At 44.4% G+C, this 16,773-nt stretch overlaps 2 protein-coding genes across 4 annotated transcripts in view; one reads left to right on the top strand and one right to left on the bottom strand.

Moving 5' to 3' along the window:
* Positions 1-16,773, bottom strand: part of LOC144009295 (piezo-type mechanosensitive ion channel component 2-like) — a 23,352-nt gene extending 6,579 nt beyond the window's left edge. For both annotated transcript variants that reach the window (XM_077508957.1, XM_077508958.1), the window contains exons 1-34: positions 16,404-16,773; positions 13,901-14,008; positions 11,243-11,350; positions 11,136-11,178; positions 10,944-11,064; positions 10,488-10,641; positions 8,582-8,795; positions 8,140-8,287; positions 7,329-7,523; positions 7,124-7,229; positions 6,667-7,043; positions 6,470-6,587; positions 6,185-6,399; positions 5,950-6,098; positions 5,801-5,879; positions 5,637-5,731; positions 5,338-5,543; positions 5,116-5,273; positions 4,870-5,040; positions 4,361-4,474; positions 4,083-4,283; positions 3,801-4,005; positions 2,856-2,957; positions 2,595-2,772; positions 2,438-2,524; positions 2,136-2,292; positions 1,866-1,962; positions 1,627-1,792; positions 1,083-1,172; positions 881-969; positions 738-803; positions 556-665; positions 184-316; positions 37-105 (exon numbers count right to left, since the gene is read on the bottom strand). In XM_077508957.1, the coding sequence (XP_077365083.1) occupies positions 37-105; positions 184-316; positions 556-665; positions 738-803; positions 881-969; positions 1,083-1,172; positions 1,627-1,792; positions 1,866-1,962; positions 2,136-2,292; positions 2,438-2,524; positions 2,595-2,772; positions 2,856-2,957; positions 3,801-4,005; positions 4,083-4,283; positions 4,361-4,474; positions 4,870-5,040; positions 5,116-5,273; positions 5,338-5,543; positions 5,637-5,731; positions 5,801-5,879; positions 5,950-6,098; positions 6,185-6,399; positions 6,470-6,587; positions 6,667-7,043; positions 7,124-7,229; positions 7,329-7,523; positions 8,140-8,287; positions 8,582-8,795; positions 10,488-10,641; positions 10,944-11,064; positions 11,136-11,178; positions 11,243-11,350; positions 13,901-14,008; positions 16,404-16,479 (4,705 nt within the window). In that variant the 5' untranslated portion in view covers positions 16,480-16,773. The remainder of the gene's footprint in view (positions 1-36; positions 106-183; positions 317-555; positions 666-737; positions 804-880; positions 970-1,082; positions 1,173-1,626; positions 1,793-1,865; positions 1,963-2,135; positions 2,293-2,437; positions 2,525-2,594; positions 2,773-2,855; positions 2,958-3,800; positions 4,006-4,082; positions 4,284-4,360; positions 4,475-4,869; positions 5,041-5,115; positions 5,274-5,337; positions 5,544-5,636; positions 5,732-5,800; positions 5,880-5,949; positions 6,099-6,184; positions 6,400-6,469; positions 6,588-6,666; positions 7,044-7,123; positions 7,230-7,328; positions 7,524-8,139; positions 8,288-8,581; positions 8,796-10,487; positions 10,642-10,943; positions 11,065-11,135; positions 11,179-11,242; positions 11,351-13,900; positions 14,009-16,403) is intronic.
* gcm2 (glial cells missing transcription factor 2) overlaps positions 2,456-16,773 on the top strand; it is a 36,009-nt gene continuing 21,691 nt past the window's right edge. Inside the window, exons 1-5 of one of the 2 annotated variants that reach the window (XM_077508971.1) lie at positions 2,456-2,517; positions 2,603-2,742; positions 2,827-2,969; positions 8,155-8,339; positions 8,591-8,760. The gene's annotated coding sequence lies outside the window, so the exon portion shown is untranslated. Of the gene's footprint in view, positions 2,518-2,602; positions 2,743-2,826; positions 2,970-7,467; positions 7,551-8,154; positions 8,340-8,590; positions 8,761-16,773 lie in introns of those variants that run through there. The other variant, XM_077508972.1, reaches the window with a different exon arrangement.

The raw sequence follows: 16,773 nt of genomic DNA, 5'->3' as shown, positions 1-16,773 counted from the left end.
GATCAATTTCCCACAACATTCACTAAGTCATCCTACCCGGTCCCTCCTCCTTGTCCTTCTCCGCATCCTCCTCCGAGTCCTCCGTCACTTCAATAGTGCCACACGCTAGAAAAACGAGTCTCACTTTAATTCCTCAACTTTTCTGTTTTTTTGTTTGTTTTTTCTTTATGCAAGTGAAAGTACCTGACGTCTCCTCTTCTCCGTTTTGCTCACAAGATGTCAAGTTCTGTTTGGGCTTCTGCTGCTTCCCTTTCTTCTGGCTGCGACGAGCTCGCAGGGCAGTTCTGGAGTCCGTTATCCAGGCGTGGTACACAAACTACATCACACCAGTCGGACATGAAGAAAGAAGAGGAAGATTAGCAAAGCATTACCAAGAGAACCAAACTAACTGAAGAGGAGGCAGAAGTGAAGGAGGAAAATATTTAGGAGCAGGAGAAGGACATGAGTACTCAGGAGGAGGAGAAGAGACAGAAGAGGAGAAAACGATGGTGAAGAAGAGCATGAAGAGAAGGTGGAAAATAACTCAAAGAAGATGAGCAAGAGGACGCGACACACCTGAAAGGCAGATTTGTCAGGACCTTCCTCCTCCTTCTCTTCATCTTTTTTGTCATCTTCGTCTTCTTGACTGTCACTCTCAAACAGGAAGTAGTCTCCGCTCCTTACCACTGCGGACACAAAGCATTTGTTACAGTAACCCCAGTATGAGGCAGCGAGGACGTCGGGGTCACGTGACTTACTGGAGGCATGGTTCACCCACGGCTTCCACCAATCCCCTTGTGCTCTCTCCTTTGTCTTTTCCTTAGCTGAAAGAAAAAAGAAATCCAAAAACTCAAGGGGGTCAATTCAATTGTTATCGCGGCAACACCAACGCTTTACACACCATCACTACGGGAACTTTTTTGAGTCAAACTGAGCATTTTTTCTTTTCCTCTGCGGAACTTCTGCTGGCGACATTTAATCCTTTCCATCCTGAAACGCAGATCGACGTTCAACACTTAAAGGAGTCCACGGACAACTTCGGCACACACGTTTTCACTTCAAGCTCATTTGTAAGTCACTGTTTCCATGGAAATTAGTCTTACTGTCTCTTCAACAGATCCATGGATGTCTTCTCCACTTCTAGTCTTGCTCGCACGGCTTTCACGGTGGACGCCTCAAAGAGCTCCGCTCCCCTACAAAACAAGATGATGAGTGTCACGTGCGCACATGCATGTGTATATGAATCACATCTGTATTTTACAGGACTGTAGTCTTCGAGTCCGGACTTGGACTCAACACGTTTTTTTATTTATTTTTGTTGTTGTCTCGGACTTGAGTCGGACTACTTGGTATCTGGCACAGTGTGCAGCTATATTTTTATTCCTGAAATTTAACGTCCGCCTTCAAAAGAAACTTGAAATAAAGTTTTTCAGATGATCAAAATAGACCAGCATTGAGATTGGCTACCGAGCAGCAAGCCATCTGATTGGTTAACTTGATCATGATCGCCAAAGCACACAGTTTGTTTGTTTTTTGTTTTTTTGTGTGTGTAGTTTGACTCGGTCTTGACTTGGACTCGGCCATTTGTGACTCAAACTTCCCTTGGACTCGATTAAGGTGGGTTGGACTACAACCCTGTTATTTTACCTGGAGGCCAGCAGTTGAGTGTTTTGAAGGTCCAGCACCACATAGAGGAAGTAGTGACTCCTGAAGACCCTCCGTTGCAGTAAGAGGAAGCAGAAGCACACCCCATCCCAGATAATTCCCGCCTCGTCGCTGGGAAGTTCGCACTGTTTACTGCTGTGCTGCGCCGCTGCCAAGACGACACCCAGTTGAACAATGGCGGCGAGCGAGGCGACTGACGGACAGACGGACGGCATACTTACGCTTGGCGTATCCTCGGATGGTGCAGGCCAAGCTGAAAAGCTGAACCAGCCAGCAGTGGTTGACAACCAGCGACTTGATGAAACCACACGCCAAGATCTGCAGCAATTAAACGAGTCATCGCGTACGGTCAGAATTCACAGTAGTTGGAAGCAACCGGACTCTTCAGGGATAATGAGTAGATTTGATCTTTAATCCAATCAGTTAAAAATGTTAGGTGTTAATCCAGTTGTCCCAATTTTGACCTGAACGACTGAGAATCACAGACGTACGGATAGGATGTTCTTCATGGTGATGACGAAGACGTTGTAGCCAATTAGACAGTCCCAATAAACCAGGATGGAGCCAACGGGTTTAAGCAATAGGTCTCCGCCCACCAACAGGAAGTAGAAACATGCCACTAGGTAGCCCATGCAGAAAATGCTGATCCTGCAAGAGAAATAGAAACAAACTCGAACGAGACTCGACACCAACACTTTGTTAGAATAAAACCGTAGAGGTTTTCCATCAGTGCTGTGCGTCTGCTTTGTGGTTTGACCGACCGTGTCACACACAGTCTCTTTCATTCTCTCACCTGGTGGTTCCGGTGATGAAGATGATGGTGAGGACGAACCAGAACATGTAGCTGAAAATGATGATCTTCATCATATCCAGGTAAGACCTGCACACAGGCGTCAGAAGGTCAATACATGGAGACATCTGAAGGCAAACAGGAAGTTTCTGTTGCTCACCTGCACAGCATGAAATCAGGGACAGTGCTATGACGGAGCCTTCGTATTGGATCAAAGATGTGCCCGTCTTCTATGTCCGGCTCGCCGTTGTCTCCCGCCAGTGCCCGGGCGACGGCGTGACGCTCGTCCTCGAACACCTGAAGCTGCAGTGAGGCGCCCAGCAAGAGCAGGAAGTCATCTGGACCACATACAGACACAAACACTGTTCTTTCTTGTTCTCATTTGCTTCAAGGAGCAAGAGGATTTTGCGGACCACCTTACAGAGGAGGAAGAGGGGATTTGGGGGCGTCAGGTGATCTGGCAGGAAAAGCCATTTGACCACGTTGGAATCCATGTTGGATGTCGGTGGCCGCCATGGATAATCTGAGACAGAAGGTAGCACATACATTTATATAGATAACACTTTGAGATTTTGTGCTTTCCTAAAGGACATTTCTTGTCGTAGCACTTATCCTAATGAGGTCTGTCATAGACCGAGTGATGCAACTCAACTGGACAATCGTGAACAAATGAGGATTATCAGAACTGTGAGGCTGATGTGCTAACCACTTGTGACTCCTGAAAGCATTTAAACATTTAACTTTCTTATTCCACCGTTTTTCGTCCTGTAACTATTTCTACATTTCTCGACCGATTCAAACCATTCTAACTTCCATTCTAAAAAATTAACGTTTTGCGGGCTATTATTTTTCTCATTCCAAACGTTGACAGTTTTCCCACAATTTACAAGGAGAGAATTCACACATTATTCTACTTGTACTTATCCTGCCGTTAAATGTCCTTCAACTACTACGGTACTACATTTCTTGGCCAATTCAAACCATTCCAATTTCAACATGTTCCACATATTCATGCTTTACTCATTCAAAATGTTCACAGTTTTCCCATAATACAACATTTTTCACCCCCCAAATCCCCATTTATTTTTTCTAATGAGACATTCAACAATTTGCTTCCATTCATTCAATTCACCTTGGGATCCGTTTCCTTCCCTACATTCCTCCAATTCCCACATACAAAAAAAATCACATTTTTTATCTATATATTTCACATTTTTCAACAACAAAATTCCCTTCTCATTTCAAGGATTGTGGTTCAGTTTAGGGCTGAGAGTTTGGGTTAGGACTCGTATTGTTCAAAATTCATTCAAAATTCAAAATGTTCCTTTCGCCTGGTAGCATGTGGGCACCAGTGGTGAGCTTTTACCTTTGCATGCAGCAGGCGGGAATCCAATACACAATAGATACTGGAGGCACAAGAGCGCTGACAGGAAGTAGCAGTACTTTGGCCAGAGCGCACTAATACGCTTCCTGCTGCGCCTTGACAGGACGCCGATGAGGCCGAAGGCGTGGCCTACGGCAAACAGATCCATCCGCTGGCCAATCACGTTGACTGCCAACAGGAAGCAGGTCTGACACACAGACATTTTCAAGCTATTTTCTCAGGACATTTTTCATGACGCTCCAGTTTGTGCGGCCAGTCGCTCACCTCCAGGCCAAACTTGTAAAAGAAGTAATTGAGAAAGTATTTGGCGCAGCTCAGCACGCTTTGATCCAGGTGACGCCTGCTAATGTCATGGAACAAAGTTCTGGTTGGAGGTGGGACTTTGTTGCGGCGCAGACGGTAGAGTTCCTGGTGTCTGTAAACGGTCACCTCGAAGGCTAAGAGTGCCAGCATCATCAGGTTGTACTGCGGAAACAAGTTCAAATGATGCCATCCAACGGGTGTAGCGGCAAAAAGATGCAGGCCATGTCACCCGCTCTCACCTTCAAGTAGTCCAGCAATTTTCCCTCATATTTGCGAAGACCCACCCATTGGGCCGGATCAATCGGAGCAGCATACAAGACTGAGGTAGACACGTTGATAGTGGAGTTACCTGGCTAAAGACAGACAGTGCTGCATTTGTATCTCACAAAGGAACCTCACATTTGGACTTGGCTGAGTTTACATGAGGAGCTTCAAGATGTGTAAAATCTAGGTCCACAAAGTAAAAATCCTTCCACAGTTTGAGTTTACCTACAGTGACATCTTCAACTCAACCAAACGAGCCGGTTCAGGAGAAGCAACTGTGACTAGAGCCCAACTGTGGCATGGTTTTTACTTTCTGGGCCTGGATTTGACACTTCTGGAGCCTTTGGAGGACCCAGCCTGCAAATGTTGACACAATTTTGGACTCCACTTCGTCCCTCACTGTCCGATTTTGAGACACATCAACACACATGCCAGTGAGACAGCCAGCGACGCCAACAACCAGACAGACAGACAGATGAGTTACCATGGTGCAGTTGGACGTGTTGGGCTGGACAATGTTGAGCTGGTACAACATCTTACAAATGGCCACCACGCATGTCCACACGGTGCACACTCCTGCCAGCAGGGGGCGCCAGGCCCGGCAGGGCAGAGCCACACCCACACACCCCACAAACAGCAGGTTAAACACACACACCTGGAAAGAGAGAGTCGTAGTGGTGAGGCAAACGCGCAGACAGCAGGACAACAGACAGTGGCGCACTTAACGGACCTCCTTCACCGACATCCAGATCATGTAGGAGGAGACGATTTTCACAATGTGAAGTTCCAGTATCCACCAGAGGAGGCGCTGCAGGCGCTGCAGGGAGAGGAGGAAGCGCAGGAACAAAACGGAGAGACGGTCCACAACCAATCTCCAAGACACCAACGCTGCGGACACACCAGCCAACAGTCCACCTCTTGTTTTTGCTGAGCTGTGATAAGCACGTTTTACCTGTCGTGTGCGCCGACAGGCTGTCCTCCTCAAATGTGCAGGGGTACTCTTTTTCCTCCTCCTCATCGTCTTCTTCTCTTTGCCTCCACTTCTCCTCTAGCTCTTCCTCTTTTTCAGACACAACTCCTACTTTATCATCCTCTGCAAATATCTGAGAAGCTCCTCCCACTGACATGTCAACAAGGCTGCCCTCAGAGTGGACCAACCTGAAGATCGGCAGTGGACATGTAGCACAGGTGACATATTCAACGAAAACAAGCAACTTGAAGGGTCGTTCCATTGCAAATCATGCGTTTTACCTTGTGATAGTGCTGTTATGCGTGTCCACGACAGTCTTGAGGTCGGTCAGCTGGAGGAATGGCTCATGGAAGTAGTGCAGGTGAACAATACACACCTTCAAAATGGAAAGGCAGCATTAGCATTAGCATTTTGACAACATCCAGTCCCATTTGTCAATCCGCACCAGCAGAAAAGCTGTGGGGATGAAGATCCTTGTAAAGAGGACTGGAACCGAGAACTTCTTCAAACCCAGATCCTCCAACCTGGAGGGGCAGAAGACACGAGAACTTACAAATTTCCAAGTGGTGGACGTGGATCTCCCCAGGCACAAACCTGTGAGTGCTGAGTCCAGTGTAGTAGGTCCAGGTGTGGAGGGACGAGGGGAACTGGAATGTGTAGACCAGAAAGAGAACCAACATGGAGTAAACCACCACAGCTACCCAAAAGCCACGCAACCAGGCTCGCCACTTTTCATAGTTCAACTGCAGAGATGGAAGAAGGCATAGGATCAATCCGCAAGTGTTAGCTGCTTTGCTAAGTAACTGGAGTCATGGCAAAGGGCTCCTACCTGGTAGAGGGCCACACAGCACAGGAACATAACCATGTAGATCACCTTGTAAAGGACCATTTTGCCCTCAAAACTAACGAAAAAAAACATTGTTCCGCAGACGTAGATCCAGTATTTGACGAACATCCTGGTAACCACTGCAACCAGAGCATCCATCTGAACGCCTCCTTTCATCAGAAGAACTTTCTCGTAGCAAATCTCTTTTATCTTCTCATCTGGAATCCACGAACCAGTTAAACCAGCAGTCAGACTCCAGGACGTAGCGGCCGCCGGAGATGTTTTTACCTTGGATGTGGATGGTGATGGTGGACAGGTGGGAGTTTGCCTGTCGGTCGTTCTGTCGTGCTATTTTCTCTGTACGAGCCTGACGCAGTAGCAGCCAGAAGGTCATCAGGCACACGAGCTGCAAAGAACACCGCAAACGTCACGACATCATCACACTCGCACAATCTGACGACAAACCTATGTCAGAGTCCTCCTACTTTTGATGCTAGCTCCCGGCAGGGATCGTCCTGTTTAGGAAAGAGTCCCGGGACCTGACGGACAGTGGCAAAGCTGAAGACGTACTGCAGGACGAGCAGCAGGTTGCCGTATGCCACCAACCACGGCGAGGATGCCAGCGTGTAGCGCCGCCGCTCACGCGTCATCCACAGCGCACACGACCACAGCAGTAGTACGCACGTCAGCCACGACACGTACGTGATGGACCAGGCCATCATGGCCATCAGCGCACCAATGTAACTCTGCTTGAGGAGGAAGCCGAACGCCACCGCAGCCACGCCCGATCCACCTGACGCTTCCGCATCCTCAGCCCATCCGGCCACGTCGTCACCTTCGAACGCACATGTCTCCAACGTGTCTGCGGCAGGGACATGCAACAAGTATTGGCATGGAAGAAATTATTTCTTCATTCACTGAATGGCCGTCGCTTGTGCTCACCTGATTGGCTGAAGGAGTTGTGAGGCGTGTCCAACTCCAGGGCTGTGCTCTGTGTGGGCGGGGCCAAAGACTCCGAGGGACTATCCAGTCCGGAAGAATCTAGGGGCTGAAATGGCCACAGACTCCATTTAAGACACGTAACATGTCTGAAATGGAATTAGAATAATCACAATAATCATAATTATGCTCCCGTCGCAAAATGTACATCTCTATAGTTGCTCCTGTCATGAGATGCTCTCCACAGATCTCGCCGCCTCTCAGCTGTCATGTCACTTCTGATTTCATCACTGATGACCTCATCGCTGATGATCTCATCGGTGGTGTCGATAACATCACTGCTGACGTCGCAGCTGCCGGAGTCCATTTTGTTTGTGCCCTGTGCCCCGCCGCCATCCAACAGCTGAAGAAGGACAACTTTCACAACCATGTGATGCCTCTCAGCCAATAGCATTTGACCATCCCTGTCTGGGATCGTTCCATGCCAAAATCACCCACTGGGTTTAACCAATCAGTTTTAGATTTTAATGAAACTCGGTGTACTTGTTGATAGCGATGGCACAACACTAAATCTCAAATTTTAGGTCAATCGGAGGAGGGGTGTGGGCGCTATGGCCAAAAAGAGACCTTCCGTTGAACCCTTATATCTCAGGAACTACTGGGTCAATCTTCACAAAACAGGTAGTGTTGGAAAGTAAATTCAACAAGGATTACAAATCTGTAAATGTGGATTACATGGCCTTAACATAGTGTTCTCTGAAACATATTAAAGTTTCAGAGATTATTTTAGGGTTCAGAGGAAGAACGTTTTTGCTGAAAATGTCAAAATTAGGCGGACATTAGATCCCAAACCCCTGATCCGACTAACCTCAAATTTAAGATACAGTATAGTTTTGTGCCCTCAATAAGTACTCAATTTAAATCTGCTTGGTTAAAATGTTCGTTTTTTTTGGGGGGGTGACTTGGCATAGAATGACCCGTGTCCTTGTTTGCCTTCTTTTAGTTTTCTGTGTAATCACCTGGTTCCTCCGCAGGCCAGCCACGACGTGGTAGAGCGTCACGAGCATCAGAGGACTGACAAAGTGAAACCAGCTAAGCTGCGGGTTGACTTGCATCCTCCAGGGGGCAGCGCAGTCCACCGACACCAGAGGCACCAGGCCGAACAAGCTGCGCCATCCATCAAGCAATCCATCAATCAAGCAATCCGTTAGCACAGAAGGTGAGAATGCTGCACTAATATGATATCCTATATTTTTGTGGAATTGTTTTCATTTTCCTACACAACCGCATTATTTTTTTCATTTTTTTTTTCTTTTCTTTTTTTTAGCAACACAAAAGACAAAGCAAACCTGTGTTTGAGTTGCATCATGAAATGACTTCATTGTTTTCCTGATTCAACATGAGTCATACAACTTCTGCTTCATGCTCATTCTCACCTTCGCCTTTGTTTTTGTGTTTTACCTGGCGGAGGTATGGTTGGGAGGCCACGCCTCCTGTAGCGACGGTAGCTGGTAGGCGTAGACGAGCAGGAAATGGGCGGCGGAATACAAGAGTGACATCAACGAGAGAGCCCTGAAGAGCAGCGGGGGGAGCTGACCTCTCCAAGCCCACCAAGTGCACACCAGCTGAAAGGAAAGCAGGTAGGGGAGCGAGGAGAGTGACGGCAGCACCACACCTGGAAGGAGGGAGGCGGAAAAGGCTACGCTTGTTATCACAATACATTTACATACACTCACTATTTGGATTAAGGTCAAAATTCCTGTTTCTGAAACATTTGGGATAAGCCATTTAAATTCGAGAGCAGACAGTTTTTCCTTTCTGTGTGCATATGCTGATCTAAACAGCGATGCAAAGACGTCATTACACAAATGGACGTCATTATATTCTTGTCACTCACCACACTTATAAAGTAGCCGGCTTCCTACTCATTCCTAAAGTGTGGTTCTGTTCTGCGTCGCCATGTTTATTTACCTCTGCGTAATTCCGGCGGGTTGCATGCTAGATGCACGGACTTATATACACGCATATGTTTGTTTGTACACACACTGTGGGATTTTTGTCACAGAGACAGAAAAAAAAAAAGTGAAAACGCCGTGGAGAAATCATTATATTTAAGGTAAGTGAGCTTAACGAGTGGCAATGTAAGATGGCCGCCAAGCATACAAGTACTACAATACAAGATTCCTTGTGAATAGCGCATGCACAGATCACAAACCAAAGTTCCGTTCAATGGAGATACCAATGGACTTATATATAAATGGGATAACAATGTCGGTTACTCGCCATCGAGGGAATTGAAGCCACTGGCGGCCATCTTGCGTTGCCACTCGCTAAGCCTGCCTAACTTAAAAACATTGATTTTGCTGCAGCGTTTTCACATTATATTGATTAATTGATTCCATACGGGGATCCTGGCGTAAAACACGCACTGATTGCAGTGTTTTCAGTGAAAAACCTAACAGAAGTTGTTAGTAACGGTGGCAACGTAAGATGACTGTCCTCTGCCTTGTCCATGGCGATATCACGATCGCGTTTATATGACCAAATATTCAGGTTAGAAAAAGGGTAACCCAGGGGTCTTATTCAGTTTATTTGGCTTTTTTTTGTTTTGTTTTTGTGTATTTACATGGCCATTCGGGTTTGGAAAGGATTATTGATTGTAAACGTACTCATTCAATTCATGAGTAGCGCTCAACTGAAATGCTGTTGAATGATTACAATTGATGGAATGTGAAGTCGGGTGGCACGGTGGACTAGTGGTTAGTACGTCTGCTTTCCAGTACTGAGGACTCGAGTTCGAGTCCAGGCTCCGGCCTTCCTGGGAGGAGTTTGCATGTTCTCCCCCGTGCCTGCGTGGGTTTTCTCCGGGTACTCCGGTCTCCTCCCACATTCGAAAGACATGCATGGCAGGTTTATTGAGCGCTCCGAATTGTCCCAAGGTGTGCTTGTGCGTGTGGATGGATGTTCGTCTCTGTGTGCCCTGCGATTGGCTGGCGACCAGTTCAGGGTGTACCCCGCCTACTGCCCAGAGCCAGCTGAGATAGGCGCCAGCACCCCCCGCGACCCTTGTGAGGAATAAGCGGTCAAGAAAATGGATGGATGGAATGTGAAGTCCAGGAACCTTCAGGCCATCGTGTTCAGGGTCACGGGCTACATGTACAACCTTTTTTTTACGTGTGGAAATTGGGGAATTTGTTGACAATGAGTTCCCAAGATATCTGAATGAGCTGAAAAGTTTCAATTTAGAACGTCAACTTTTTTTTGTGGAATTCCTCATTCTCTTGAATGTATTTTTCCCTGTTTGTGGAATTCTGCTCAAAGTGGAAGATAAGCAAAAAGATGAAGTCTACCTGGTTCTCCGGGTTACCTGTGAGTCCAAGCAAAAGCGTGAGCAGAACTTTCCCTCCGCTGGCCATCACGTTTGCCAACAGCTTCCTGGCCTTGCTGACCAGCTCTTCCAGTTCAGCTGCGATTCTGTTGACGGTGGTTCCCTCGCCTTCCTCGCAAAAAGCCTGCGATTCCTGCGCACGCAAAGCACACACGTGGTCCTCCTCAATCCACTCGCGAAAGTCACGTGAGCTTCCTCGTACAAAACGATGATGATGATGAGTGATGAAGACCAAGCCCCACAAACGCATTGAACCAGAAACCTGATCATTAGCGTGTACGTGCGTGTGTCTGTCTGTCACATAACAAGGTTACGCTAATAAATGGCTTACTGGGTTACACACTAATACACGGCAAATCTCGTTAAGAAATGAGAGGAGACGACTTACAAGGTTACACCTGCTTAGTTTATGTGTGTGTGTATGCATGTTGTGACCTGCGCGTGTGTTTCGGGGCTCAATCTCAGGCTCAGCCTCCATGTCAGCAGGCCGACCACCAGCACACCCACGTCTGGGAGGATGTGTCGCACGGCCGACGCCGCATCACTTCCTGTCAGGCTGATTGGCACGATAATCACATTTGTGACCATGACGAGCAAATGTTGATCAACTTGTCGTCTTTTTCTCACCTCACTAAGCCCAGCTGACTCAGCGCCTTCTGCCAGGAGGTGCCTGCAGACAGCCCAGACATGTGTGAGACAGACAGACAGATGGGAGCCAGACAGACGGGCCTTACAGTTGTACTCGGGTGCGAGGGTAGCGGTGGTGATCTGGAAGAAAGTCTGCAGCAGCAGGAAGAGGAAACTGGACACACAAACTGCCGTCACGCAGCGGTTGGTGTTGCCTAGGAAACCAATCACAACCACTTTGACATTTGACCTTTTCGGTCAATTGATTTCCCAGCAGTGTCATCAAATGATCCCCCTTTCACTTCCATCCTCCAAAAAGGATGTGAATACATTTTCCCATAGTTTTGTGTTTGCAATGAGTCGATTGTCACCGCATCATCAAGAGCTGACGAGTCGTCAATTCCGCCACAGCTCATCAACTATCACATTCATTGATAACTAGAGAATGCAATTTCTGGAGAAATTGCATGTGAAGGATAAGAGGCTGAATGAAAAAATGTGGAATGATGTGAAATTATATTGAATGATACGCAATGACTTGGAACAAGCAGAACGTGTCCAAGTTGGAACTGTTTGAATCGGTCAAACATTGTAGAAATTAGAGGAGAAAAAAATAAAATCATGATTTTTACATTTTTTTTCTTATTGGTATTTTAAAGATGAAAAATGTTTGCTAAGTGGGATTTTTTTGCCCTGTTGAAGATCCCAAGGCCAATTGATGGAGGTGAATGTTTTAAATGTCAAATAGGAATAAACTGAATCTGTTACGTTGAATTTTCCGTTGGAAATTAATAGTGAATTTATGGTTGCACTATTTTTAATTTTGGAAAAGCTGTATATTCTTGGAATGAGAAAAATGCAAGCACGCTTGCCGTGAATTTATGGAACATATTGAAATTGGACTGGTGAGAATCTGTCGAAAAATGTGGAAGGAGTAGCAAGTCTAAGTGTGAGGAATGAAATAGCAGACCTGGACTAAGTGCAATTTCTGGAAAAATTGTGTGGGAATGCTGAAAGCTGAATGCTAAGCTGAATGTTTATGAAGTAAATTGAAAGATAAATTATGTGAAAATTACAAAGTTTTAATTGAAGTTGAAAGATAAATGAATAAAAAAGAAAACTTGAACTGCAATCTGTCTAAGGTGGGATTTAATCATTTCAGAGAAATTATAATCCATTTCCTGATTCGGTAGTCATGTATGTTATTTAAAAAAAAAAAAGTCAGAAAGATTAACAGATTATTAAAATAACAAGTAGTTGCAACCCGTTGAGTTTTACTTTTTGTGACATTCCGGTCGATGGCCTGCTGTGAGATTTTTCTGGCATCACTTTAGGCTACGCCTCCTTGTGATGTCACCCAAGGACTCATTCCTTTCCAACCAAAACAGGAAGTGATATCACACTGTGACTCATTCGTCAGCGAGTCGCCGACTCTATTCTTTTTATTTCCTCGGGCCAAATCATCTGACGCGCCGCGACATGCAACGTGAGCGCGCGTGCGTGTTTGTGTGTGCGTCTCAGATTGAGTGTCTATTCTTTTGCTTTCCTCAGGAAGGAAGAAACTGACAAACTCTGCAATGCGTGTGGGTGTGTGTGGGGGGGTGTGCATGTCTTTTTGTGTGCCTCATCTCTAATCATAAATGTTGAATTTTGCCATTACAGTACAACAATCAATTCAATTGTCAATTAAATAAGACTACTTTTATTTTTAGAAATTATTTAAAAAAAATAATTGTGTTAATAGAAGTCTAGAAAGTCTCTTTTTATTTTTTAACTTAAAAACAAGCAGCAAATTTGTTTGCAAACTTGCACATTAAAATAAGTCAAAATGGTTGCTGTCAGTATTATTTTTTTTAATAAAAAAACAAACTCTGTTCTTAAATGTCACTTAAAATTAAGTGGCAAAAAGTTTTTTTTTATGTTAACCAGGTTGGTCGGTATCTTACGGAAGCGTATTGCATTCACTTGAAATAAAATAAAAATAAAAAAATGTTTTTCGGACTATTTTTTGGGGGGGGAGCTTTGTTTTTTTGAGTATTTTTTTTCTGTCTTACTGAATATTTTTTTTTCTGTCTTAAAAAAAAATATTCCGAAAAACTGAAAAACAAAATTACTCAGAAGAACAGGGGGAAAAACATAATTTAAAAAATATATATATATTCTGAAAAAAATTATATATAATTATTTTTTCCCCATTTTTTTCAGAGTATTTTTTTATGACACAAAAATATTCAGTAAAATAGAAAAAAATCCAAAAAACAGAAAAAAAAATTGTATATAATAATTTTTTTCCCCCTGTTTTTCTGAGTAATTTTTTTGTTTGTTTTTCTGAATATTTTTTTCTGTCATAAAAAAAGATTCAGGAAAAACAGAAAAAAAATTACTCAGAAAAACAGAAAAACAAATACTCCAAAAAACAAAGCTCCTCAAAGAAATTAATCAGAAAAACAGTTTTGTTTTGTTTTTCAAGTGAATGCAATACGCTTCCGTAGTATCTGCTCAATCTAACTATTATACAAACTTGTAATCTAACTTTCTTTTTAAATCAAGTAATCAGTCAAGTAACTAGTTACATTTTTAAGGTAACTCTGGTAACACAGGGTATAACACCCATAATTAAAATGGAAAAAAGGGAAAAATGTGTTCAAGAAAAATATTCTAGAACTCTTTGAACGCAGATCGGTGGGAGTAAAGATGGGAGCGGGCCGTATGACTCCGCCCCCCCAAGTGGGTGTGACGTGAGGGTGGCGCACTAGTGGCGGTACCTGTGTTGAGGGAGCTGGCGCTGGGTTCGGGCAGCAGGGGCAGCAGGGGCAGCAGGAGCAGCAGGAGGACGTAAACCAGCGAGAAGCCGTTAAAACGCAGCAAAGCGCCTGTCGACACGGCAACAAAGTCAGCAGCGCGCGCACACACACAAACATGACGACATCAACTTTCTTGATTTGGAAGCAGCCTGAAAAGTTTTCACAAGAACGCACGAAAGAAGGCCTTGTTTTGCTTCCCCTCCCCCCTCCTCACACGCGCACATACACACCCCCACACACTGCTCCCACTTTCCCAGGTAACAACATCTGGTTGTGAGCGTGTTGACACACTGCTCACCGCACGCACACACACACACACACCTCCCCCTCGGTTTGGAATGTGAGGCGCTAAAAGGCTCCGTGCAGCCACAGAAAGTTCTGGACTATCCGACAACAGCTCGTGGGCTGCTAACGAGTCCGTCAACTGAAGGACGATTACGAACAAACACACACGCACACAGCAAGATGCTAGCACGCATTAACTCCTTTGTTGTTAATAAGTGAGATGTGTTAATGTGCTAATAGCTACAACATGACATCATGTGTGTGTGTGTCTGCAATTGAACTTTTCGCAAGAGGCGGAGTCAGACAGGACCGCTAACCTGTCAATCACACACGGAGGTGACACAATTTGTCGATTAATCGACAACTAATCGATTATTAATTGACTATTTTGATTCGGCAGGGTGATTACCAATACCAGGTATTGATTTTGATATATAGGTCTTTCTTTAAAGTTACATAATTGATTTTGTTTGATTTTTTTTTTTTTTTAAATCAAAAAGTACTAGTGTTATCAGTACTTTGTATCGGTACTCGAGAGTTGAGTAGCTCATACTGGTATCGATCTGAAAAATAAATTGGTATTGAGCATTTTAATTTCTGTACAGTGTTCCCTCGTTTTCCGCTGGGGTTAGGTTCCAAAAAATACCCGCAGTAAATGAAATCCGCGAAGTAGTTAGCTTTATGTTTTACAATTCTTATAAATGTTTTAAGGCTCTAAAATCCCCTACCACACAATTTAGACACTTTTCTCATTGAGGCATTTACATGTTCTCAAATTTCTCTCTTGTTCAAACATTGATAATGTTCAAAACTTCATAAATTTTATAAAATGGGTATATTATTGCAAAAAAATATGCAAAATTGCACTTAAAAAAAAATCCGCGATACAGCGAGACCGCGAAAAGTGAACCGCGTTATAGCGAGGGAAGACTGTAGTCGTCCCTGAAAGCAGACTGATTTTCTTTGTTTTGTTTTGTTTTGTTTTGTTTTAAAATAAGACGTTTGCAAACATCTGATTTATTTTTTTTTTTTTTTTGTAACGGAATCGTCATCAGAGTTGTACGTTAACAATGTGAAAGAATTTCCTGTTTTTCAAGAGATCGAAATTAAAAAGGGATTTCAATCTGATTGGTTCATCAAAAAAAAAAAAAGATGAATCAAATATTACAATTGTGGTTAATTACACTTTTGCTAGCTTGTTAGCCTAGCATACATGCTCCATTGAACTCACTGTTACATGGCAACTATTAACTCAACTTTGTGCTTTGGAGAAGTTTCAACATGTCATGTTTTGGTTCTGTGGGGGTGGAATTTTGTTTTCTTTTGGTGTTTTTGGTTATTTGTCATGTATTCATTGTCTCTTTTCTTGTCTCGTTATATGTCTTACCACGTCCACCTGAGTGTGTCTTCCCTTCCCAGTGTGTTGACCAATCAGCTCCCCAAGCCTCTTGTATCTTGCCCAGGTTGTCTGTTGTTATCTCGTTACCATGTGTATTTAGTTACGCTGCTTTTTTTCAGTTCTTGTTGAGTCATTGTTGCTGTCTAGTCATCCCATATTGCCGTCCATGCCATGTCTTGTTTCCCTCCTGTTTTTGTTGCTTTCGTCTGTTTTTTGGCTCTTGTTAATTTCGTTATTTTCATAGAGTACCTTGTTTGCCTCTGTTAATTAAATCCCTTTTTTACTTGCATCCCTACCTTGTCTTGTTTTTGTTGCCCCCTGCATTTGGGTCCTGCCTCTGACACCCCCCAAACGTGACACAACATAGATGTCGAAATGTTGACAAGAGAATACAAAAATACAGCACTGAATCATTCATCAGAATTTTCATATTTTTATTTATTCATATATACTCAAAATCCCTAAAGGGGACAAGGCACATCAGTTGTGCTGAACTTTTGAGGCTGTTGTTCAATTTGTCTGCCATGAAGCACTAAGCACAAGTACGTGCGTGCTTGTGACCTTTTAATGCTAAAAACAACGTGGACGATGTTTATTAATTTGTGAATTATTAATGTTGTCTCAAATGTCAGGTGCAAAGAGCAACAGGAGTATTGATGAGTTTGTCATCTTAATGTCGATCAATATTCGACCCAAATGAACAAATGGACACGACATTTGACAAGAATTCTGTCATGATGTGAAAAATGAAACGACTGAGGCCAAAAAGTTATGGCAAACCTGCGGTGAGGCTGAATGGCAGCAGAAGCCTGAAGATGAAACCCGCCAGCAGCAGTTCGGAGGTCGGACGTGACATGGTTCCGTCCCGTCCGGATCCACCCTGGTCCTGCTGGCGCTTCTGGGGCGGACTGTCAGAGGTGTGTCCGCCTGAACCGGACCCGGACCGCCGCCGGGGGCATCCCGCGCACACGCGCGCGCGCACAAAGTCGTCGAGCCAACGTGTGAGCCGCTCTGAGCTCAAACTACAAAAAACAAGGGACCAAAAAGGTAGAAGGAAAAAAAGCTTGCTCTCTGTCAGCCTTCAGTTTCAGACTAAATCTTCTTCTCCTTCGTCTTTTGTGTCCAAAACAGCAACTGGAGGCACACAGAT

Source organism: Festucalex cinctus, chromosome 20, assembly GCF_051991245.1.
Source record: "Festucalex cinctus isolate MCC-2025b chromosome 20, RoL_Fcin_1.0, whole genome shotgun sequence".
NCBI lineage: Eukaryota > Metazoa > Chordata > Actinopteri > Syngnathiformes > Syngnathidae > Festucalex > Festucalex cinctus.
This window is presented reverse-complemented; position numbering and strand designations above follow the sequence as displayed.